General features: G+C 44.5%; 3 protein-coding genes across 16 annotated transcripts in view; all 3 read right to left on the bottom strand.

The window, feature by feature from the left end:
- Positions 1–3,682, bottom strand: part of snu (ABC-type transporter snustorr) — a 30,704-nt gene extending 27,022 nt beyond the window's left edge. The window contains 1 exon segment of the mRNA XM_018034267.2: positions 3,234–3,682. The gene's annotated coding sequence lies outside the window, so the exon portion shown is untranslated.
- Positions 3,683–6,046: 2,364 nt separating this feature from the next.
- Positions 6,047–7,669, bottom strand: LOC108630711 (copper homeostasis protein cutC homolog). Of its 2 annotated transcripts, none has more exons than XM_018034153.2 (2): positions 7,380–7,669; positions 6,047–7,150 (listed from the first exon to the last, which is right to left on the bottom strand). In XM_018034153.2, the coding sequence occupies exon 2, from the start codon at positions 7,148–7,150 to the stop codon at positions 6,440–6,442; it is 711 nt and encodes a 236-aa protein (XP_017889642.1). In that variant the 5' UTR covers positions 7,380–7,669; the 3' UTR covers positions 6,047–6,439. The 2 variants fall into 2 exon arrangements, with proteins under 2 accessions (XP_017889642.1, XP_026674024.1); XM_026818223.1 differs by lacking the exon at positions 7,380–7,669 and adding an exon at positions 7,245–7,373.
- Positions 7,670–7,735: 66 nt separating this feature from the next.
- The window catches only part of LOC108630709 (xin actin-binding repeat-containing protein 2), a 49,489-nt gene continuing 34,150 nt past the window's right edge, over positions 7,736–23,074 (bottom strand). For 4 of the 13 annotated variants that reach the window (XM_018034148.2, XM_026818220.1, XM_026818221.1 and 1 more), the window contains 13 exons: positions 20,441–20,536; positions 19,663–19,900; positions 19,138–19,209; positions 18,333–18,495; positions 17,702–17,811; positions 17,209–17,384; positions 16,337–16,550; positions 15,831–15,952; positions 15,568–15,744; positions 12,910–13,224; positions 12,274–12,531; positions 8,787–8,920; positions 7,736–8,619 (listed from right to left, as the gene is read on the bottom strand). In XM_018034148.2, coding sequence (XP_017889637.1) covers positions 8,436–8,619; positions 8,787–8,920; positions 12,274–12,531; positions 12,910–13,224; positions 15,568–15,744; positions 15,831–15,952; positions 16,337–16,550; positions 17,209–17,384; positions 17,702–17,811; positions 18,333–18,495; positions 19,138–19,209; positions 19,663–19,900; positions 20,441–20,536 — 2,259 coding nt within the window. In that variant the 3' untranslated portion in view covers positions 7,736–8,435. Of the gene's footprint in view, positions 8,620–8,786; positions 8,921–9,124; positions 11,544–12,273; positions 12,532–12,909; positions 13,225–15,567; positions 15,745–15,830; positions 15,953–16,336; positions 16,551–17,208; positions 17,385–17,701; positions 17,812–18,332; positions 18,496–19,137; positions 19,210–19,662; positions 19,901–20,440; positions 20,537–21,114; positions 21,184–22,522; positions 22,622–23,074 lie in introns of those variants that run through there. The other 9 variants (XM_018034144.2, XM_018034146.2, XM_018034150.2 and 6 more) reach the window with 7 other exon arrangements.

Below are 23,074 nucleotides of genomic sequence, written 5' to 3' on the forward strand. Positions count from 1 at the left end.
GGGGTACCCCTTGGAAAAATTTCGGAAAAATCGAAAATTTTTTGTTGTTGTTTATTATTAGCAATGTTCTTCCGACGTCTGATTTCTTTTTAAAAAATGCGTTTCTAAAGTGCATAAACTTTTGGGATTGACTGTATAGCCAATACATCCTTAAACGAGGTTCGGCAGTCAAATTTCCGTGTAATTTACAATGCAAATATTCATGGATAACTTGTTTTCATCGCGAGGGCCTTAGGATTTATCAAAACCGTGAATTTTTTCGCAATAATTTGTATGTAAATGATCCTCGGTTACCTCCGGCAATGCCAACTAGACATTTGTCTCGACTGACAATGTCGCGACACCTATTTCTGGGATAAATTCGAGTCGACCGAAGACATTTCTCTGTTTGACAAGAGAAACCTAAACAAATGGCTGTCTTCAAATCACGTATAGAACGGAATAGACACGCGCCACGCTTTCGTAGAGATGGAAAAGTGATTTTCCGTCTCTTTGGAAGATGCGTGATTTTTCGAGGAGGACAATGCTCGAGAGTGAAACTGTTTGTATCTCAAGAAAGCGTAATGAGCTGCGATCTGTCGGTGGAATGGATAATGCGCATTCTACTTGGCACGCAATCAATCTCAAATAGCGGAATGGTGTGAGTGAAAATTTTAATCATTAATAAAAAAATCTCATGAACAAACTAGCTTCGTTAGACGAGAGCAGATTATGTGACGGAAACACGACGAATGATGAGAACGACGATTTTTTCGAATGACGACAAGCAAAAAACGAAATACGTATTAGGTAGCAGCAATTATTAATCATGAAATTAGTGTCAAGACGTGGGATAATAGTCGGTCTCGCGCGAGTATCGTAGAAGCGACCCGACCTCTGGAGGAAACAGCATCGGCTGCGACCGAAGGATAACGAGCGCCGATCATCTTTATTTGTTCGAGAGAAAATTCCTGCGGTTCGCGAGTTCTCGCGAAGAAAGAATTTCGTCATGCTCAGCGGCGATCTCGATCGTCGCTCGACCGCAGAATAGCGATCGCGCTGAGTCATTCATGCTTTAGAAGGAACATCGCAAATAAAAATGATAACAGAACCGGTGAATTATTTATTGTTAAACATAGAAATGTCTTTTTGGAAATTATGAAACCTTTCGAAAGAGACAGAGAGGCAATTATAATTGTTTGCGATTTTTCTGGGTATTCGCTGGCTAATCAGAGTCTCCATTTATGGGGTCGGGTTAACTGTGCCTCGTAATCGTTCTATTGTGCGATCCGCAGTGACCGATTTTACGTCTTCGCGGATTTTCCTCGAATTTTCACTTTTCGTGGGACAGAAGTAACTGTATCTAACAAGGCACTGTGCTCGGTAGTAGCGCAGGAAAGTGGAGCTTCCTAGACCGGAAGTACGAAAAATGCTGGGAGGTCGACGCTCCACTCGCTTTATATTCCACTCGCACCGCATCTGCCCACTTAATTAATTAACATGATTCCATCGTGATAGTCGCTCACAAGTACACTGCTTCATTTCGAGAAGTTATGCACAGAGAACATACCGTTCCCATGGGACGTCAGTAAAATTTATTATCCTCTTCGGAGAACGTTTCAATTTTTGTTTCACCTTGGAAAGATCGCCGTTCATTACTCACGAGAGCATTCGTGGTTAAAGACGATTCCAAAGAACAGACGTTGATTAAAATGGTTTGTAAATTTTAATGAAGATCGATTGGATTTTCTTTGCGTAAACCGAAATGACGCACAAAGGCTAGCGTTAAAAGTGTTGGAGGACGAAATTTTGGAGATTCGACTTCCTGTGTAATAAATTTGTTTGATTCTCTCATAATAACGAACCTGGTTCTTTCCACGGTGCGTACGTGCTCGGGATATTAAACAGACGATTCGCTATCGACTGGGCAGGTTCCAAGTAATAGAAACAGGAATGGTACGAGCGTAAATAAAATAGTTGCGCCTCACAAGGTTCCGTGCAAGCCCTTCTCGAATTGAAATCTAACGAGTGCAGCTCATAAAGCGATATCAAAAGGTGCGGTGAAAGGTGTCGGTCGAATTACGCGTGGGCAGCTCGGTGCAACCGTTTGTCGCAGTTTACGTGTCCCTGTTATGTGAAAGCGTCACGCTTCTGCATCAGATTTAATTACTATTCTATACCGATCCGACGAATTCTCTTCCGTTCTGTCTTACGTAAAACCTCGAGCCATCCACATCGAAATGAAACTGACTTCCACTCGAACAGTCAACGGAGACGAACCGGCCGGCACTTTGCGTAGAAAATATTTCAAGAATATAACAACTGGCCGAGTGGAATACTGTGATAAACTGAAATTTCGTTTCCTGGGGAGTCGACGATTAAATAGAAGAAACGGAAGTACCGTTAGGTGCCCACGTATCTATTGTCGGCTTTCTCGATTCGGTCACGCCACGTGGACGAATGGAACGGAACCGAACGCATAGAAATGCATCTCTCGTGTACGCGTACACGTAATCCGGATTATTCAAGCCGGGATTCACGTTACTCGTGTCGTCGTACGAAAAATCGAAAGTGCCCGCTCGAGATTAACAGTGCTCGCGGGAAATATGTTTCTGGGTCACTCGTGACTCGCTGACCGAAGATGATGACTTTCACGGTCTTAAAACCCGGCGAGGAGACGAATTCTTCATGAATTTTTTTTAATCGGGTTATTGGTGTTTTATTTATAACGGTTTTCCCATCGGTCGGTACTAAAGAATCTATTGCAATACAAACGTTCCATTGTGTAAATTCAAGCTGTCTGCCTATATTTGAATGGCTTTTAAGTAATACTGAACGTTGTGGTTACAAGGATCATCCGATGTATCACCTGTAGCGTAGACGATCGTTACATCGTCTCGTTTCGAAGTAGGCCAGTTGGACGGATCTCACGAGCCGGTGTATAAAAATTTGTACGATCAACGAATCTGCATGCGTATCAAGTGTCAACTTCCTCGTTACGCTTCCTCGTCTCTCGCGTTTCGTAAGATATACATCGCAACTTCGACGCGTTGCACCTACCGGCTTTGTCATACGTGAAAGAGGAAGTACCGCAAGCGAATTTGTACCAGGAGTTAGATGATGAGCGTGAACCAGATCTCTGGTGTCACGCTTCGCCGCGGAATCGAATCTCGAACAGATCACATCGATTTCCACGCTGGCGAAAAATCGCTTGCAATTGCGCGACAAACGTTTCGAATCATTGACGGAATTACCTCGGGCTGACGTTTATTAAGATTTTTCTTGGCGTCCTCGGTTCTACTTGGACGGAGAATCACAGAGCCGAGACACTTTGACGAGCTGACGTCGCGTTTCACGACGCGAATCGAATCGGGAAGACGCGTTAACGTTGATAAAATTTACACTGTCACACATTCGATGACCGTGGAACCTCGTAAAACGGTCAAAGTGACGTTCCCTCCACTTTACGCGCTCCGGTGGACCGCGCTCAAACGTTCCCTTTGTTTCACAGGCTTCGCGAGAGGCACGGACAATGGGAAACGGGATCGGGCGAGAATCACGATTTTAGCGTGCACGATGGAGGAAGTACGGAGCCTCGGAGTGCACGGACGAGGACGCCCGAACCGTATGAACGTCTTTCTCGCACTGAGAGACGAGTCCGGTTGAGCAATAACAAGCGGACACACCGGAGTCCGAGCACTAACACATTCTACTGACCGCCGACGCACCTCCCAGGGGTATTCACGTACGCGCGCGCGCACGCGATTCTTCCCCTCCTACAGGGTAAATCAGTCTTATTCTCCTACTTACCATATTTTAAACAGAAATAGAACAAGTGAAAAAGAAGCAGCTATAGATCGGTGTAATGAAAACGAGTAATTACGTTCATCTCATTGCGTAAACGTGTTTTGCTGAGCAGTCAACCTTCCTCAAAACGGATGGTACTTAGGGGAAAAAAAAGGATTAACAATACAGCTCCGAGATATTGAGTGCATGTAAACATATTTCTGATAAAACAGGATATGTGTATTTAATTCTTATTTCTGAGAAAGAAATTAATTTGTCATATTCATTCATCATTTGAACGAGACTGTCCACCGTCCACTTCTCCTTAGGAATCTCATTCCCCTAGCAACAAAGATGCACGGGAAACACACGCTATCGCCGGTCACCTCGCGGTTTCAATGTCTGACCAGTACGACGCTCGTTCTACTGAAATTCGGCTGGCCCGAGACAGCCATCGCGACTCTATCGATTTTCTCGAATAGAGCCCCGAATCGTGGCTTCGCCGAGAGGCTTATGAAGCGGTTGGCAGCATTGCTCGGACTAAACCCTTTCGGTCCGGCGTGCCAGATTCCAACGATCGTGTTTTTCTTTATACTTTCCGTCGCGCCGCTAAGAAACTCGTCGACCGACTTCGAACGACAGTTGGTTATTATCCGGTGATTGATTTGCATAGGTCTTTCAGATCACGGCAGATCCAGTGTAATCAGACATTAATTCTTTACATGATCCTATCGATCGTCCCTGACTAATTGCGCGCAAATTAAATTTTTACAGATCACGTAAAACGATCTCATAATTTAATGTTCAAACAGAATTAATGATCGAATCAGTAAAAGGAATTTGTTTATGTCAATATGAATTGGACAGGGTTTTTAGCAATGTATTTCGTGGTATTAAAGTTGGATTTTGAAACACCTGTTCACCCGACAGGTTTTACCTTACTGCGCGCATTCAAATGCATAATTCTTGCATATTAGGTACCGAACGCATACAGAGATTCGTGTGTGCATTCGTCTCACCTAAGATTTGCTCCTCGACCAGAGTACAGTAACTATAAAAAGTATTCGCAGCATCTAAATGTCATGTACAATTTAATAAAATTTTAATCACATGAAAATTAGCAGTCTGATCTTTGAATATTTCAATCGAGCAGGTGAAAACAGATGAAGATTTTAATCAAACATGAAACCGCGTGGCAGCAAGGGGAATAAGTGTCAGGAGAAAACGATAAAATAGAAGTAACTCTTGAATTTACATTCATTATTAACGTCGATGCAATCTGGTAAAAGATCCAACTTTTTGTAGCCACTGTAGCTTTCGTTTCGACTGATCGCGGGGCCGACGCGCACGTGTTAGTGCTCGTGCACGCACTTTTCCTGGCTTGGTCGTCGTACGTCGTGTGTCGCAAATCGAAAGTGCGCGGCATGCAGTTGGTCGACGCAGTGCCGTCATCTTCCGCGTGGCGAGGGTCCCCCTTATGCATTCGCGTTGCGCAAACATTTGCAATTTCAAACTGATCGCTAAGATATTTGCCGTGAAATTGTTGCATTTCGCTCTATTGCGACACGCGTCTCTCCCTTTGTGTTCGAGCTTCCGGTCCAATGTGCAACGTTCGTTCATAAAATTGAAAGGAATTCGGGTTTCCTCGATGCGATTAGAGAAGCCGACCATTTAACATTGTCCTGATAATTATTTTCGACAGTCGTCGTAATTCCATTTGCGAAAGGAACGTTTTAAAGCACTCTCTCTCTACAATTCGCGGCAACTATTTACATAAAACAGAGACGATGTTGAAACCATAGTTCCAAGAATAGAATCTCGTTCACCCTGTATGCATAAAGGAGGGTGTTAATTTCATGGGCACTGAATCAGCGGACGACCGTTCTCTATTCTCCGCGATAACTCGGATTCCATCTCATGTATAATTTCTAGCACGTAAACGATCAGAGATTCCATTTACGCGTACCGTGGAGCCATTATGATCCTAACGCGAATGATAATCGTATTTGATGAGTTCGCTTTACAAACAGGTACATTTGCATCTCGGAGACTGAGTACTTTTATACTTTTGTATTCTACATAACAAAGTTGAAATGTTCAAGTATTTTTTCTTAATTCGATAATTACTATTGCGTTCGCGGTTTCTTGTCCATCAGTGATTATCGCAGATCGAAAAAAGTTGTTAGTTCATTATTAAATATTAATTACATACATAAGTAGTACGTCAGTAAACGAATGCATAAATGCATAACGCTGATGAAAAAAGCGTGATAAAAACCTCTCAGTTTCATATGCTTTTATTAAGACTCATAAAAGAACGACAGTTGCCTGACGATTTCATTCAATGCCTCGATCAGCGCATTTCCATTTAAATATAACGAAACGTTAAAAAAAGGGGAGGACGTACAAGGAATATTTTTTAATATCTACAAGGATGAATCTGTTTGTAATATTTAATTCATCGTCGCCTCGCTGATTGACGCGTTCAGACGCGTCTGTGTTAAAATGAAAATCAGAATGAAGTAGCAAATATGGTAACCGTAAGGTAAACATTCGTGTCGGTACACGCAAGTAATTTTTTCCCCAGAGTTCTTAAAACCTGTTACAAAGAAAACAGGTTCGCGAGTCCAAGGCAGTTATTATTTAAAAGCGCGCGCGTACACTATCACCGCGATCATTCCACGTTCGTTATAATTTGTATCATTTCTTGCACCAGTTTCCCGTCGGTCACCATAGGCATGCAATCCTTTTTGCCAATTTTTACTCTGCTCATGCCGCGAGCCTTTATTCCGGCAGACGCGTGAAATTCTTTCGCCCCGGACTCTTTCTTTATCCTCAAAATATTCTCTCTGTTGATGCCCGAGCCCGGCATCACGATTATTCTGTTCCGAGCCTTTTGGACGAGCTTTTGGAGCAATTGTAATCCTTCCTCCGCGGTGTCCTTCTGGCCGGAGGTCAGAATCCTTTCGAAACCGAGATCAATCAAGACTTCCAACGATCTCAAGGGGTCGTTGACCTCGTCGAAGGCTCGGTGAAAGGTCACGGGCAGCGGTCTGGCGGCCGACAGGACGTCCTTACAAGACTCGACATCGATTTCGTTCTCTGACGTCAATGCGCCGAACACGAAACCATCGGCGCCGCAATCTTTCAAAATCCGCAGATCCTGCAGCATGACCTCCATCTCCTCCTTGCTGTACACGAAACCCCCGGACCTGGCGCGTATCATTGCATAGAGTGGCGATGGTGAGAAGCTCTTGATCTTTTGTAACAGTCCGGGGGTAGGTGTCAGGCCACCCTCCGAAAGGGCGGAACAAATCTCGAGCCTCGTCGCGCCGCCCTCGATCGCGTTCCTCGCAGATTCTAAAGAATCGATGCAAACTTCCATCTGGAACGTAAAGTAAAAATAATTGTCGCCTTCGACGTATCCAATCGTTAAAATATCATTTGCATATGTTTTTTGCCGTTGATACTTTAGACACCTTTATGTAACGGATAGATGCAAAAACAAGTCGCATCTTCTACGATGTTTCGATGTGTGCAAACAAATTATGCAATTATTTTTGCACCGAGGTAAGAGAAGTAGTTGTTGGAAGCTGTGATAGCGAGTCACTTACTGTCAGTTCGTAATCGTTGCCAACTTGCCGCTCGGACAAAAGTCACTAGACTGTACCCTAACGATAAGGTCCCGTTATCAATGCAAGACACTCCTTCTTCCAATAAATTTGTATTAATAGGTAAGAGAGACCAATGATAATCACAGTTTTCCCGATGCTCGACGAAGCGGTTGATCCAACGGTTAAAAGTAAACAGCGATGAACGATGAAACGAACACTTTTAAACAAATAATAAACGCACTCGAGGATCGATGATGTGTTATTTGCACGACCCGTTCGCCATCTGTAAAATTGATTCGAGTTGGCTGGAGAACTCGAGGCAGATAAGATTATTTAGGGAGATATTAGCCGTTTCGTTCTGTCCATAATTTATTTATTTATATATGATACAAAAATTTATTGTTATACTCTGCAATAATCCAAACCAGTAATTTAACAGATTATTGATCCGTCGAACAGTACAGTAACTATATTTATTCTGATCAGGCGAGAGAGAATATCATCGAATATATAGTATAAAAAAAGGTTTTGGAAAAAGGGATAATATAATCCGTTTATTTAAGAATGTGTAATGAAACACGAGGTTTTATAAAGCGCAATGAAATTCTGTATTATACAACACATATATAATAAAGTAATACCAAGAGTTATACAAGTAGAAAATAATAATAATATTAATAATATAATAATAATAATAATAATAATAATAATAATAAATGTAACAAATATTTAAGCAGGATTTCTATAATAAGGCATTGGCAATAGAGGGCCTAGAGGTCTAGAAAATAAAATACTTATAAATGACAGCAAGGGTTTGAAGGTGGATGGACGTGTCGCGAGTCTTATCGGTTTATTCGATAAATTGTTCAGTCGTAAAGAGCCGGGAGGGCTGAAACGATTCGCGATCAATTCGCGAGCGACCTGACGCGGTCGTCTTTGGAAAAAGAAAAGATCCTTCAGCCGAACAAAATTCGCGTCATCGGCTTCGTTCTATGATCGGTTTTTTTTTTACAGTCGGTTCTTCCATTTCGTATTTCCCTTCTCTCCTAATTACAATCAAAGATCGCCGTTTGATACGGCGATGGGCGCTGGGCTCGTCGAATTGCTCGAGCTGCTTGACCATTTGTTCTTGTGTGGATCCACGCCGAAACCCTCGTCGTAGTTACCCCGCGTGATGAACAATTGCTTGAAGTGCGGGATGCAGTACAGTTTACCGTTGTTCAACGTAAACGTATCCATCCTGTTTGGAAAAGAACGGTCATTCTTACTGTTCGGGCGTGACAAGGGCTTCGGCCAATAATTGTCAATCATTTTTATGACTACGTCGATGTAATCGGTGCTAGAGAAAGGAGAGAGAGAGAGAGAGAGAGAAAAAGAAAAAGAGATTTACAGAAGAGAGGACGTTACCTTAGCACGCAATTGCACTGGAGACACCGGAAGCACTGTTTGTGAAATATTTTGTTATTTGTCTCCACCTTTTCTAGGGGGTACACTTTCTTTTCGCAGCTCTCGCACACGTCCGTACAGCTCGCCTGTATCTCCTGCGTTCCAATTTTCCAGAATTGGAAGAAAGCAAAATAAGTGGTGTGAACAAAAAAAAAAGAGAGGAGCAAATGGTGCCGGATGAATGTGCGATTATTGAAAGAAACGTTGGAAAACGTGAAATTCAGAGAGGAGGTAGGAAACGCGTTGCACTGCTTGCGAAATCTCATTCCAATTTTTTCCGCGATTCATCGCACTGATCGTGTTTTTCTGTCAGGATGTGCCCTTTTATTTAATTGTTTGCAATATGATTCGTAATAAATTGTTACACGTGGAAGGTAAAAGGTAAAAGAACAATATAATAATATCATACGATTCGCTAAAAATGATTGCATACAATCGAAATTGTGCAAATGAAACCGTCGCATAGTAGGCCGTGAAAATCAAGCGATCGATCGGTCAACTAATTTGCTCTCTCGCGAATACGTACACATAAATATTTCAATCGCCGATTAACAACAAACAATCGTTGCACTTCCGTACACGAACTTATTGCACATAATTTCCGTTCCGTCGAGAGGAGAACAAGAATCTCGTTGACGACGAAAACTCGCATACAGAATGTATCATACATCTACCTAATACACCTTTTCGATTTCATCCTCTTCGCGCATTGAATACCCGAGAACTTTTGATTAAAAAAAGCGTTAATGCCTCTAAAAATTCTGCACCACCCTAGAGCCTCTCGGCTCGGGAAAAGAAATGGTCTCCGTAGGGACCCTGAAATTGCACCTCGATTTTCTCTCTCGCACACACGCACACCGTCCATACTTTCTATGCAATTCCTTCGTTTCGAGTTAGAGGAGGAGTCACCAATTTAAGCTCTAACTAAATCCCGTATCTCGTTTCAAGCACGATCGAAATCAATTTCAGGGACTTGTTCCCTCTCCTGTCTGGTGCGTTCTAAATAGATCAAGGGGATCGATACACGTCGTTCTTCTATATCAATGATAAATATAATATATATTATATTTGTATGTATACGTAACGCGCGCCATCGATGAAAAATCTCTGTCTTCGTGGAAGTAAGATATTGCAACACCGAACGATTGTTTCATGGGAAAGCCTGATTCTGTAGAGAGTTTCTCGCACTGACGTCGAAGTCTGAAAAATAATGAACTGATCCGAGAATTTTCACCGACGGCGCATACATGCGTACTGTGCGTCCGCGTTGGCAATACTGAAGGAATTTATTCCTCTCATTCTCTTCCTCGCGCCGCTGCGGAGGTGCTTAATTCTACGCCGAGACTCCCTCAGTCCATCCGAACTTTATAAAAATTATATAAAAAGCTTATTCGAAAGTCTGGAGTTTTAATCCCGTGCGCGAGGAACGGATCGTGCTCGCACACGTTCAATTCACTGGCTGGATCGTACGACAATATAAGTCGCTTGATACTCGAGCCTTTCTCACCGACTTTTGGAACTTGATGCCAGTTGTTGTACTAACTTCTGTATAAACGCGTAAAAATGTATATATAGCAGATTTATATTTGTAAAAATGATATTGCGATTTCGTGGGACGTGTCGGTGAGATTCGACGAGTAACAGGCGACGAGTATTTCCCTCGTTCCTGCTTTTCGATTTTTCATATCCGACGATGGCCTGCCGGATCTGAAAAGACTCGAAACTGTATAAAGCCCTCGAAAAGCTCAGTATATCCTAAGTACAGTTGGAGATTGACTCGAATTTCGAGATCAGGTCTTTCTCGTGTTCCATTGTCCAGTTTAAGTCGCAGATATCTTCTCAAAGTGTTCCTCAGAATTTCCCGTTCTCTCGATCTTCGCTTGGCACTCGCAAAAGGATTTCTCGCTGGACGAGGTTCCCGACGACGACAGGCAGGGAAGAATCTGTGCTTGCCATCGTTCAAAATAATTTGGCACCTTTTCACGTTCGAACAATCCGGTCTGCCTACACGCTTTTCACCTGACAGTGACATTCATGATTCGTTTGGCACGAATAATAATGGTTGCTCGATCTGCCTGCGTCGTGGAACGCTTCGCCCGTACAAACTCTCGTTACGTCCGTCGTAAAAATATGAAAAATTGTTCTCGTGTAAAAAGGTGAGTTGAAAATCGTGCTTGACGACCAACTGACGCGTGACGGCACGTTCAAGCAAAATGAGTTAGCGTTAATTATACTCTACCCTATAGATACGTCGAGCATAAAACGTGCGAGTCGTGAAATCAAGGGGGAAATCAACTGGCAAAACCTCTTCAAACGCAAATGATTGATATTCTCCCAGTGCAATATATTTACAAAAGAAAGCGTAAAACGTACACTAAATATGTTGTACAATTCAGTATGTCAGAATTAATTTCGTCTCGATCGTTGCATGAACTCCGAGGTGTCGATGCTCGACGTATCGTTCGTTGCCTCTCGCGTTGACGGTACGATATGATACAGTAGCTAAACTAGATTCACTAAAAGAACGCTTGTTAGAAAAAGACTTCTAAAAAACGTAAAAACCGCACGATATAATCCGGACGACGAAGAAGCTGTCGTTTTTCCTTATCTCAACGAGTTCGCATCCTCCTTACGCGCGCGTGCTCTCTAATTCTAATTCGCTCTTCTTCGTCAGGCCCCTTGGGTCCGTCGCGATCCTCCACGTCCGGTCTTCTCTTACTGTTCGTTCAACACACAGAATAGTATCACTGATCCGTGTTACAGAAAATAAACTGGCCAACACTCTTTCCGCAGGCGTCAAGACCAAAATAATCGACACACGTCACTCTAACTAATCATGCGTGGAACTTAATACGTGAGCGTTTTCATGTAAATTGATTTGCATTTCTTTTCTCTTTTTGTCGAGGTCCAGTCTCTTTTGTCCTCTTCGGATAAAACGAAACTAAAATTCGTGGTATCTCGTGTACGTTCAAAGAATCCCTGATTCGCTTTTGTACGCAAAGGGACATCATTATGTTTATGCATATGTTGCCTGTTAAAGATCGATTACTGATTCTTTCAGCGTACCACAGATTCAAATGTTTGCGTGCACACAAAGTACAGTCCATTCATTGTTACAAAATCTTATAAAAGAAAATAACATCGAAACGTATATTGTAACTAAATATAAATAGCGTTACGTTCCTGTCGTCACAGGGCAATCGTGCTTTAATTAAAATAAAATACACACTCGTTACGGACAAATTCGTATACTGACAAAACACGACATGCTTGAACTAAAGGAAAAAAAACACGCAGAAAATGCAGTGCAGTAAATCGGCGTACATCAAGTATAGAAAGGGAAGGTCTCTCATGGAATGTTTGTCAGATTTGTTGATGAACTGTGCCGTTAGATTCGTGAACGGAAACGTGAAGGTGGGGAGGATGATTCCTACGATCGAGTACTCACCACGAATCGATTGACTTTGACCTTCGGTGTACGCGGCGACTCGGTCGTCTGTGAGCCGAGGGACTCGAAGCGAGCCCTGAGGCTGCTCGCCGACTCTATGCTCAATTGATCGCCTCCACTCTGTGCGATCTCCATCTCCGCGATATGCTGACTGCTGGACGTAGTCTTACCGTCTGTCTCTTCCCAATGCTCGAATTTCGCGCACAGCGTCTTCGCGCGAGCCGCTTTCTGCGCTTGTTTCAAAAACTCGTCCTCCACCTACAAAAACATTTTACAATTTTCATTGTCTCCAGTCTACGAAACATCTGCCATAACGTGTCATATTGATTCAAGTGTCGGGTGAGTAAGTCGTGGCCTTGTTCCTTCAAGAAGATTCATACATTCTCTCCGATAATGGCGAGAAAACGTGATCAAGTTTTCAACTTCTCAATTGAAGACGAATGAGTTGTTCGCGAATTCAGACAAGTATCATTGTAAGAACGACAAGTGTAATTACGAGAATGATTGAAAACAAGCTGCCAATTAGAACCAGACGACATTAACGACCCACGGTTTCCCACCGAACACTCATACATATTCATAGCCGATGGATCTCGCCACCTTGACATAACCATTTCAAAGAACAATGAAACGAACCTTGTCCGAAGCTCGCACGTAGTTCGGATCCCTTTCCTCCGCGGTGTCCTCTCCCTCGGTCTCCTCGCCGTCCTCCTCCTCCTCTTCCTCGGAATCCGAGGCCGATGGTTTCGCGAATTTGTCCTCCGGAGGTGGTGTGAACCGTTTCAAAGGTTTCGGACCATTCGGTACCTCCTTCTTACACGCGTTCTCTTCCATCTGTCGAAAGATCGACAGCATCTTCCTGGCCGTGTCGGTGTGCACCACTTCGTTCACTCTGTCGTCCGCTCTGACCACGTCTGGATCACGGTAGATCTCGCGTTCCGGGGATTCCATCTGTTAAAAAAATAATCATTTTTACTTGACGCTTGCAATAACGATTCATACTGTTCACTTGGTTTTCATGGATCAAAATCACTGCAAATTCATTCCTACTCCAGTTGCGAAGACAAAGTTTGTTACAACACATATGGTTAATTATTTTTCAAACCTGTAAACAACGAATTCTATGCCTATCGGGTATTATAATTACATTCGTATTATGCATTCGAAAGATGAAAAGATCAGACTGGGGATCGAAAGAATGAAGGTATTCCTTTCCACGAATCTCTGAGTCAGCTCGAATGGGTTTTGTGCGCGTCGTCCGACGGATTTCTACCTGAGCAGCAGGTAAAAGGACGCGATGACAATGCAGAATCGTTTCTCGATTTGCAATGGAACGTGTACCACAGGATATTACCTGCGTCGCCGTGAAAATACCAGCGAGAGGAATGTCGAGAAAAAAAAGATAGAAAATCAAATAAAAATCGTTGCACCCACGAACGTACTTACCGCGGATACGAAATTAACGAGAATAGGTTTCACTCTGTAGCGATCGGAGATTTATAGGTTTTACGCCGGGAGAAAGCTAATTAGTTCGAGTTGCCCGCGCGAATCTTTATTAATTACGTTTCGCCCGGTCTTATTTAAAAAGATACCTCCTTTCGCTCCTCGGATTCGTTGCTGCGCACGCGAGATAACGCGGGTAATCGCGACGATTAAAAGAGACCGATTGTCTCTTTTATCTAAAAAAGTCAATAGCAGAAGTGGGATTAACGCGATTTCCTCTTCGAAAACGATTATCGTTAATCGTCGCGATGATATCTCTGTTCAATCGAACCACTCCTGCAAACAATTTTATCCATCGGCTTCGACGATATTTATTTACGTAATAATATTATCGGTGATTTCAAGGTATTCGTTTCTACGGATTCACTGCACCGTTCAGTCCGAGCATCAGACCGAGGAAACGAAAATGATTTTTTCCTCCCAACGGCTAATCGATGGCCGAAGGAAAGCGCACGTATGCATATGCATTCGCACGTCAAGTATATCGACATTGTTGTACCGTTAGTCCCGCGAAGCGGATTCGAAAGCGTCCAATTTTCTACACCGATTACACATTTTTTTTTTTAAATTCCATACTATCGGTCACCCGGTAATTTTTTTTCACCGCCACAGAGTTGACATTTGTGATCGAACGAGCTTTCGCAAAACTCTGATGAATCATCACTCTGTCATTAAACTCCAATATGAAAAACGACAGAGTAATAATCGGGGAAGAGACGTTCATTTAGCCGCGGACGCAAATTATGAGCATAGCATCGCGCATATCCCTCTTCCTGCTCACTTTCCTCTGGCCTTGGAACCGAGCACGTTGCACCATAAAAATTAACCGTGCAAAAAGCTCCGTCTCAATGGAGCCGAGTCATGAGACCGAACATCCTGAATCTCATACGGATGTAAGGAAAATTATTCAAGAACAAATTGAAAATTCGTTTTTTCTATCCATCTGTCTGGAGTCTTAAACTGTATTCGAATTTGTTCCAAAGAATGACGCGACACCGTGAGTGAGAGAAATTTCGCCACTGTATCCGCGTGTTTTTCACAATTATTTTACTCACTGCGGCGTGTTGATCGACGTCGGGCGTTAACACGGTGAAAATTCGTCGGCACCGGCACGGAGTCGAGAAAAGAAGGGAAAAATCGAGAGAAGAGACGCACAGAAAGTCGCGAGGGAGCCTTTTGTTCCTAGGGCCCCGGCAAACTCCGAACTGGCAGCAGCGTGTCGGCGGTTGCTATGCCGTTCACACGAAGAGGACGTACCGCTCTTACCGTGTTCCCCCTTCGTGAGTTACTGGGAGGGCCAACACGGTGGTTGTGTGCACGTCTCTCTGTTCTCCGTTCACTCCTTCTCTCTCTCCCTGTTCACGAATGGAAGGATGTAGGAATACTAACGGTAAAAGTATGGCTGCTGACCACTCGAGGGGGTTCAAGGACAACCGTGGAATCGAGCCCCGCTCCTCCACCGATCGAGCTTTCCACCGACACTCCGTCGATCCCCTTTATCGATCATCGAGACGCGCAATCGCGTTCGGAGAAAGATCGATAAGCGCGTGAAAGTGATTATCGCGAAATTACACGGTCGTGATCGATCAGCTCTTGATTAGATACGATTCGCTATGAGTAATTTAGACTACTAAGAGGAGTGATTAAACGTCCGGGATGATCCATGCAGCGTTCGTTAAATATCGGTTGATCATGCAACGATTACGGAACACGAGACTGATATTAATCGCAGAAAACGAAATTCTTATTAAAGTGTTAAGATCGGGGAACCACTCTGCACACGGCTCGAACCTTGACTTGGCCGTCGCGAGGCGGGGTAATTCGGAACTGCTTCCGTTGTTTTTCCGGTTCCTTGTACGACTCGAAAAATTTGAATTTGTTCGATATGTCCGAGGTCTCAACTTGGACCTCTTCGGTGGCGTCCGAGCTGCGAACCACGTCTTCCGAGATTTGTCGTCCCATGAATGCCTTCGTTTACATTTCAAACGATTAACCCCGTCCCCCACGATTTTAAGAGCGAAGACCGACGGATCAAAACGAATAAAGACACTTACGTCTCTTGCGCGTCGCGGAGTCTCTCCGGGTGTCTTCGGGTTCACTGGAGTCACGGGTCTGCCGGTTTTCGCTGCTGTGGCGTCCAATTCCAGGAACAGAGACCGCGATTTCCTGCTGATTCCTAGATTATTGCAAAATTATTGACTTTGTCTCCTATCTTTCTTAACACCTTGAACGACAATTTATTTTCAGTCAGCACTTGAAAAAGAGGAAAGTTTATGACGAGCTGGACTCGTCATTTCCGTTCAAGGGGTTAATCGACGATTGATTCTTAACGTGTATCGATATCGTATCAATGAATGCATTTTTGGAACTCGATTTTTTTATCATATGCTAGATTACTTTCTGGTCGATTGAGGCATTGAACGATCGTTCTACGTGCGATTCTAGTAAACATTTCGAGACGCATGGTGTGAAATTCAGACGGGTCGGTGGACGGCGATCCACGCGGCTAATTACATTTAACGAGTTCTAAATATAGGTATAAGCTCGGTCGAAAATGCACCTGCTGCGATCACTTCCTCGTCAGCCTTCTCCGGTTTCGGTTTGCTGTCCGTCTCGTCGTCGGACGCGGCGATGGGCTCGCCGCGTTCGAACCGCTCTTTGATCGAACGAGCGTGGGTCGAGTGTTGGATCTCCTCCGCGGCGTTGATCTTCGTTACCCGCTCGCTTCCGGCTACCGCCTGCTGATACATCTCCTTCATTTTACCCTGTTTGCCCTGCAACAGAAATCGCGTTTCCGTTTGGTTAAACACGCGGTCTCTATATCCTTTGATCTTGCGACCAAGATTAACGTGTCTCGGCCAAATAGCTTTCCTTTGTAAACTAATTCTCATGATACGCGACGCAGGAAACTGAAACCGCAGTGCTCTTCTAATAATCTAAAAACGAATCTTCTGTCCATCTGTCATAATAATTACTCAGATCTCGTGTTCACTTTTCGTAGAACGTTTTAAGTCGAGTAAAAGATTTGTGCAATAAATTTTCCACGGTGCACCGTATTTTTTAGAATAAATTGGTCACTGAATTGTTTACGCGTACTTTGTTCTTAAAATACCGGATCCACAGAGGTTCGCCAACTGGATCGACTAAACGAGAATGATCGTTCGGCATCGCGACGCGTTCCTACGGTAATCGTTCCGCGCACGTGTTTGTTGCGAACCGCGTTCTAAAGAGAGAATGCGTGCGCTACATTTCCCTCGCTCGAACTTTTTCTGCGTCTACTGCGTCCGTCTAATGGGTCTCGATGCCATTACCCCGGACTACTTCGTCGGCGATTTAGATGCTCTCGAAATTAACTCGATCGTTTCTGCTTTAGAGAAGGAAACGCGCGCGAAACGTTAACGAAACATCGTTCAACGTATAATTTTATAATACCATGAACAATCTCGAGCGGATCCCAGCGATCTCTTCCTTCCTCGCCTCCCGCTGCACCTCGCGCTTGCCCTGCTGGCTGGTCGTCTCCCAACGATTCTTTATATCGTCCATTTTCGTGAAGCTGATCGGACGTTCGCGTGTAGCGCGTTTCGCCTTCACGATTTCCGTGTCCGCTTCTGGAAAATGCAAACAATCATTTCTAATTGATGAAACTATCGCCAGGAAGTCAATGTCTTAGGGAATCTTCGAAAATCCACGGAGACAGGATCATCGTTTATCATCGAACGCTTTAAAAAGTACCATTTACGAGTTTTAAACCGCTCGATCGTTTATCCTTACGGTCAGTTCCGTCGAGGAACGGAGGAAGGTCGTAAAAAGCTGGTTGTTTCTAAGGAGACACGGTCGCCGTGGGTCAGACAAAGGGAAGACAGAAGACAAGGGGGCCGATACGTAGAATCGCGATTTGAATTAAACGTTTCTGCGTTTGTCTCACCCTCAGTTTCCTCCGCCTCTTCCTCTTCCTCGCTCTCGCTCGACTCTTCGTAAGGGATCCCATTCAGCGACTCGTCCGCCACTCCGATGTCCATGCCTTTGGCCTGGAATCTGGACAAAAAGACGTGCAAAGTAGTCGCAAACATACCGGCCAGTTCTGATTGCTTGGCACACGGGCAACACCGTTTATGCGCTCGGAAAAGAAACCGCTGACGAATATGGATCGCCTGTCGCAATCAGGCATTAGCAAATTCATTATTCCTTCTACCGTTTTATGTTACCGTCCTAACTTCGCTCGCATATTTTCGAACGAATGACACACGATCGCGTTACCCCCACTGGTATTTCTCATGTTCAGTGTTATTCTTATTACTTCTGGCGCGATACCAAACGCCTTATGGACTTTTATTAAATACAAATTAAGAGAACTGTGTACGAATTGCACGTTCCGAGAGAACGTCGGCGCTAGTTGTGTCCATCTCATGAAGATGAATCTGTGTCACGGTCTGAAAACCATCTCTCGACACAAGTACGAATTATTATAATGACGTTTTTATCTATACGAGCTGTGTATGAATTTATGCAGATGAATCCTTAATTCAAGAATGAATTGTAATGCAATTTTTATTTACTTGGCGAGTTTGCTGAGAATGCTGGGCGACCTCTTGACGGCGATCTGTGACGGCGACCTTTCGATCTCGTTTGTCTCCGTGTTCGCCTTCTCGAACACTTGGAACCGGGACTTGACGTTCAGACTCGACAGCTCCTCGAGCCCCAGGTCCGGTTTGTCGGAGGCTGTAAACGGACAAACGGTTCTGGTTAAATATAATCTCGCGAATACGTACTCGAACAATCATTTCGATCGATGGAACACTTTTGTCTCGCGATGGTTATGGCATATCTAATGGTCCGACCGGCTCGAATGAGGTTCGGGAGTCTAGCCAAGCTTGTGATCAAATCGTTCAGTTCGCTCTAAAGAGGTTTACGAGTTAGTTGTCTGAATTGATGTGGACAATCTTAAGTCCGCTGTCATTAAAAAAGGAAATACGATTTAAACATTCCGTCGCGCGACGCTGACCCATTTTTAGCGAGGACTGAATTTAACGCTGATAGATCTGACAAAAGTATCTTTACAATTGCGGACCCGAGATTGCCACGGTACATTATCATGCAATGATGATTCTGACTACGACGTCCGTACGATCGACGACGACGACAAAAACGGAAACACCAAACAACCGATTATTAATGGTATAAAAAATAAAAGTAAACTGTAAGAGAAAACACATGAGAAATAATTTGTTAACGAATAGCCAGCGGTATTAAATGGGTGCACTCTGCAAACGGTTAGGCAGCTGTTAGAAAAATGATCACTCGGACGAGACTCATTGTCATCGAAAAAGTCCGTCGCTCTCTACCACCGCCAATGGCTATTACCTCTGACCACATCGGGCGGCAACTCTTTCGGCTCGTTCTCCCGTATGATCAGCTCCGGCTTTCGAGGTCGCACTACGGAGTTCACAAGACATCTCTTTGTCGCATTAACGATCTCTCTGCATTTACGTAATTATATAGAAGAGGGGAGGAACGGGAATAATAGAATGGACAGAGGGGGAAGGACAATAATTTCAACGCAGGGAGTCCCGCTTGGGAACACGTTCGAGCTTCTTTCACGTTCAGCTCGCGATCATGTTTACTCGTATCGTCCCCTGTGCACACTTTTATTCGTACAATCGTAGAAGCGCACTCCCTCTATTTGAATCCTCGTTTATAAATCGATTAGCTTTATAATTTTCATTGTGCAAAACTCATTTACGATAAAATACCAGCGACTTAGATACGAAAGCGAGTAGGTAGATTCGCGTAGCCGGGGGCTATTTCGAGGCGAGTTCCGCCTACGTCTCGCGAATCGCGAGAAAAGGGGGGAACCGGTGGCGCGTAAAACGGTGGTGATCGACTTACCAGGCTGGTCGGACTCTTCAACCGGTTTCGGTTGGAAGAGTTCCTTGAAGTGTGGCTTACAGTAAAGCGTGCTCTCGTGGCTCTCGTAATTGTCGACGTTCAGTTGCTTGCTACACTGGACGCACCGGAAGCAATTCTTGTGCCAGACGAGACCCTCGGCCTTTGTCTGTTCCATTTGGAACACGACCTTGCCGCAGCTACGGCAGTTCGGGTTCGTGTCACCATTCTGACCCACCTGCTGTCAAATTCGATTACGTATTAGTCCGGTGTGCCCTTTATTTTCATCGCATTCGTTCGTTTCGCTCCGATTGATTTCGAGCGAAACGAAATTGTGGGAACCGAATGGGAATGTTTAAGAGAATACATCGAAGACGCGTTTTGAATAAAAAAAAAAAAAATATAGCATAAGAAACAGTGATTCACGAATAGACTTTTTCTGCCGTTCCATTTGCTAATAAGAGAATTGATCCAGATTCCCGAGGCTGGTACGAGACGCGCAATTTGTATCGAGGAAAAAAGAGATTGTATTAATCAAAAGGTTGGAGCCCCTCAGCCGCTTCTCTTCGGACGAGCATCCTCTTTGTGTATCCTCGGGTTATGATAGAAGAACGTAGACGAGCTTGAGCGATCAATTCCGCGCGAACAGCTCGAAACAGAGAGGCTATTTACACGCTCTCCGCGGCTGAAGGGTTAAGTACGTCAATCTTAAAGTATCTCTCGGTCGAGAGAGAGAGAGAGAGAGAGAGAAGAAGAGACGCATGTATACGTCGGTGCTTACGGCGTTCAGCTGCTGTTGCACTTTGCCCGCGTCGATCGAGCGCACATGCAGCACCGTCTTCTTGCTGAGGGCGTCGAATTTGTTGAAGCTCGACTTCTGTAAGCACAAACATCGAAACGTCAGGCGAGAGTGCTCGGAGGCCTCCGACGTTGTTTCTAAAACGTCTCGGTAGGATACGTGTGTTTCACTCTACGGCTCGTTCAGCGTGAGCATAAAAGCGTGTACCCGATGATCGGAAAATACGTAGATATACATTGTTTCGATTAAATTCTTCTCTGAACCTTTGGTGCCCACGGTGAACAGCAATGATACCACGTGTTATAGCGTTGGGTGCGACCTAAGGTCTTAGGGTGGAATAATCTAATCGTGTGATCGTTTGCAAACTCATCAGGGTGAAACTTCTGTGTACATGGTGTAACTACGTCAGATGATGAGATGATAAGAGGCCCGTTTCAATCTCGGTGAGAGATAGTAGGTCCAAACCAAATCCAAAGTCCACGTCCAGAATCTTATTTCATGCAAGGTAAAAGCAAGATAGTAGCGTTCGCCGAGAGGAGAGGTGCCAATAGAGCTCGAAGAGCAGCGTGCCAAGCGAGAAAAGCAAGTCGAGAATTGAGGAGAGAATGATAGAAAGCTCCGACCGTAACGTTGTTATCTGTTCGGGAAGAGCTTACCTCGAGCCTCGGCCGATCCGTGTCCTTACCCTCGCTCGTTAAGTTTGCCAAACTACAGTAGGAAGCCCTCTGTCCCGAGGTCGTAAGTTTTCGGTTAAGGTTTCATGCATTCCGGGGCCGAGAGGGGGGCACCGAATAAAAATAAAGAAGCAGCACGGGCTGCGGGTTAGTAAATTATTTGAAGCCGTACCTTCATTCTCGAGTCAGACGGATCCAGCGGTTCGCCATCATTGCCAATGTTGGGATTTAGTGAAGGAGAGGAACAGTGGTGTGGACGAATCGCGTTTTTTCATTTAATTCCCATTGGCAATGCGTCAAGATGTAACGCGAAGGTCTGAAGGTGTCTTGACCAAGCGAATTAGGGCACGCATAATATACGCGTGTTAACTAAATTTTCAACCGAGAAGGGAAGTGGCTAATTGATGAACAAACACGGGGGAGGGATCCGAATCGATGGAGGCGACCGTGAAAGGTTATCGCCTCGCCTATTGGCTCCTCCGCTGGATCGCCGGAGAGATAAAAGAGGACGGAGGAGAGGATGTGAGCCACGAAGACAGCTGGAATCGAATGCGCCTTTCGTTTTGGCACGATCTCTGTGTACCTCTTTTGCTTTCTCCCGCACGACGCACGAATACGTGCTCGCCCTAGATAAATCGACATGCAAATCGAAACGACTCCGTTAACCCCTTTAACGCCCGGTTCCGTGTACGACCTTGAATTTATATGCCAATCACACATCCCTCGCCAGTGTGAAATTCGAAAATATTCTGTGTCGTAATTCTCGTCGCCGAGAGATCGAATCCGAGCCCCGAACGGGAAAGAGACGCGTCGAAAGTCGACGGAAAAACTAAAAGGAGCAGCCGGTTTAAAGAGATCGGGACGATTTCACTGCGCCGGAGAATTATGTCACTCGACTCGAAATCCGTAACCGGATAACCGATAAACGACGCACGACCGCTGCGAAAAACTCGCGAGAGAGGCCTCGATTCTTGCATCGGCGGGACGCGCAAAGTGGGGCAAATGAGTAGTAGGTTATTATCAAAGCCGGCCCTCCCTTAAATGGAGAGACAGCATTCACAGCGACCGATTCAACGGCAAAACACGCTCCGCTTCTACTACACGACCGCTCCGCGTACTCGACCGCATCGCTCACGTGCAAACTCCCGCTTCGCTCCTCCTTACGCATCGGTTTTACAATTTTAGATCACGAACCACTATACTTTTCATCGATTTTGCAGAAATAAAAACTACGCAGTTAAATTTCATCGTACAGCACCGAAACAAAATGATTCCTTTACCGGCGTAGAATCGATCGAAAGAATTTTATGAGTCGACTCGAATTGTTTTATCGAGCATGATATTCGAGCTGTCTCCGATGTCGCCAAACAGGTTCACGAAAGGTACTTACGAGGGCCTTGACCGACACCCCGGTGAAGACGAGCGCATCTCTGGTGAACTTCGAGTAACCCCTCTCGCATACTCGTAGATCACCCAGCGATCTTGCTTTCTACGATCGTTCAATGAGAGCGTTCAATGGGAACGAAAGATTAGAAGCAAAACTTGGTTGGTATCGAGCTTTGCGAACTTTCCACGATCTCTTTCCTCGAGAAATACGATAAAGGCAAGTTGAAACGGTTCCACAAAGCTCGCTACGATTATTAGTACTGTTATAAATTGTTTGTTCGTCTTCCTAATGCCACACGAAGCGAAATCACGGAAGTACAAACTAGCTCATGCAGTAATAACTGTTAATAGGGCTGTCATTCCTTCTGTCGTGCGACACATCGGATGCCGAGCGTACGCTCGCAAACCATAATCGTCTCCGTACGTTAAGGATGTATAGGCTATTAAACAATGCTAGCATGTTGAATTTGTTATTATAAATTCCTATTACTATTAAAAAGCTACGTGCAAAATTTTAAATCAATTCATGGATTTTTTGACAAATTATAGTGACTTA

The sequence above is a fragment of the Ceratina calcarata genome, unplaced genomic scaffold (assembly GCF_001652005.2).
Source record: "Ceratina calcarata isolate Rehan_Ccalc_2016 unplaced genomic scaffold, ASM165200v1 scaffold78.2, whole genome shotgun sequence".
NCBI classification, from domain to species: Eukaryota; Metazoa; Arthropoda; class Insecta; order Hymenoptera; family Apidae; genus Ceratina; species Ceratina calcarata.

What these genes read in the sequence shown, in the direction of transcription:
- LOC108630711 (XM_026818223.1), bottom strand. Translation starts at nt 7,280, where the DNA reads ATGCGACTTGTTTTTGCATCTATCCGTTACATAAAG. An exon ending in CATCTATCCGTTACATAAAG is followed by an intron (nt 7,151 to 7,244) that starts GTGTCTAAAGTA and finishes TTTACGTTCCAG; the next exon opens with ATGGAAGTTTGCATCGATTC.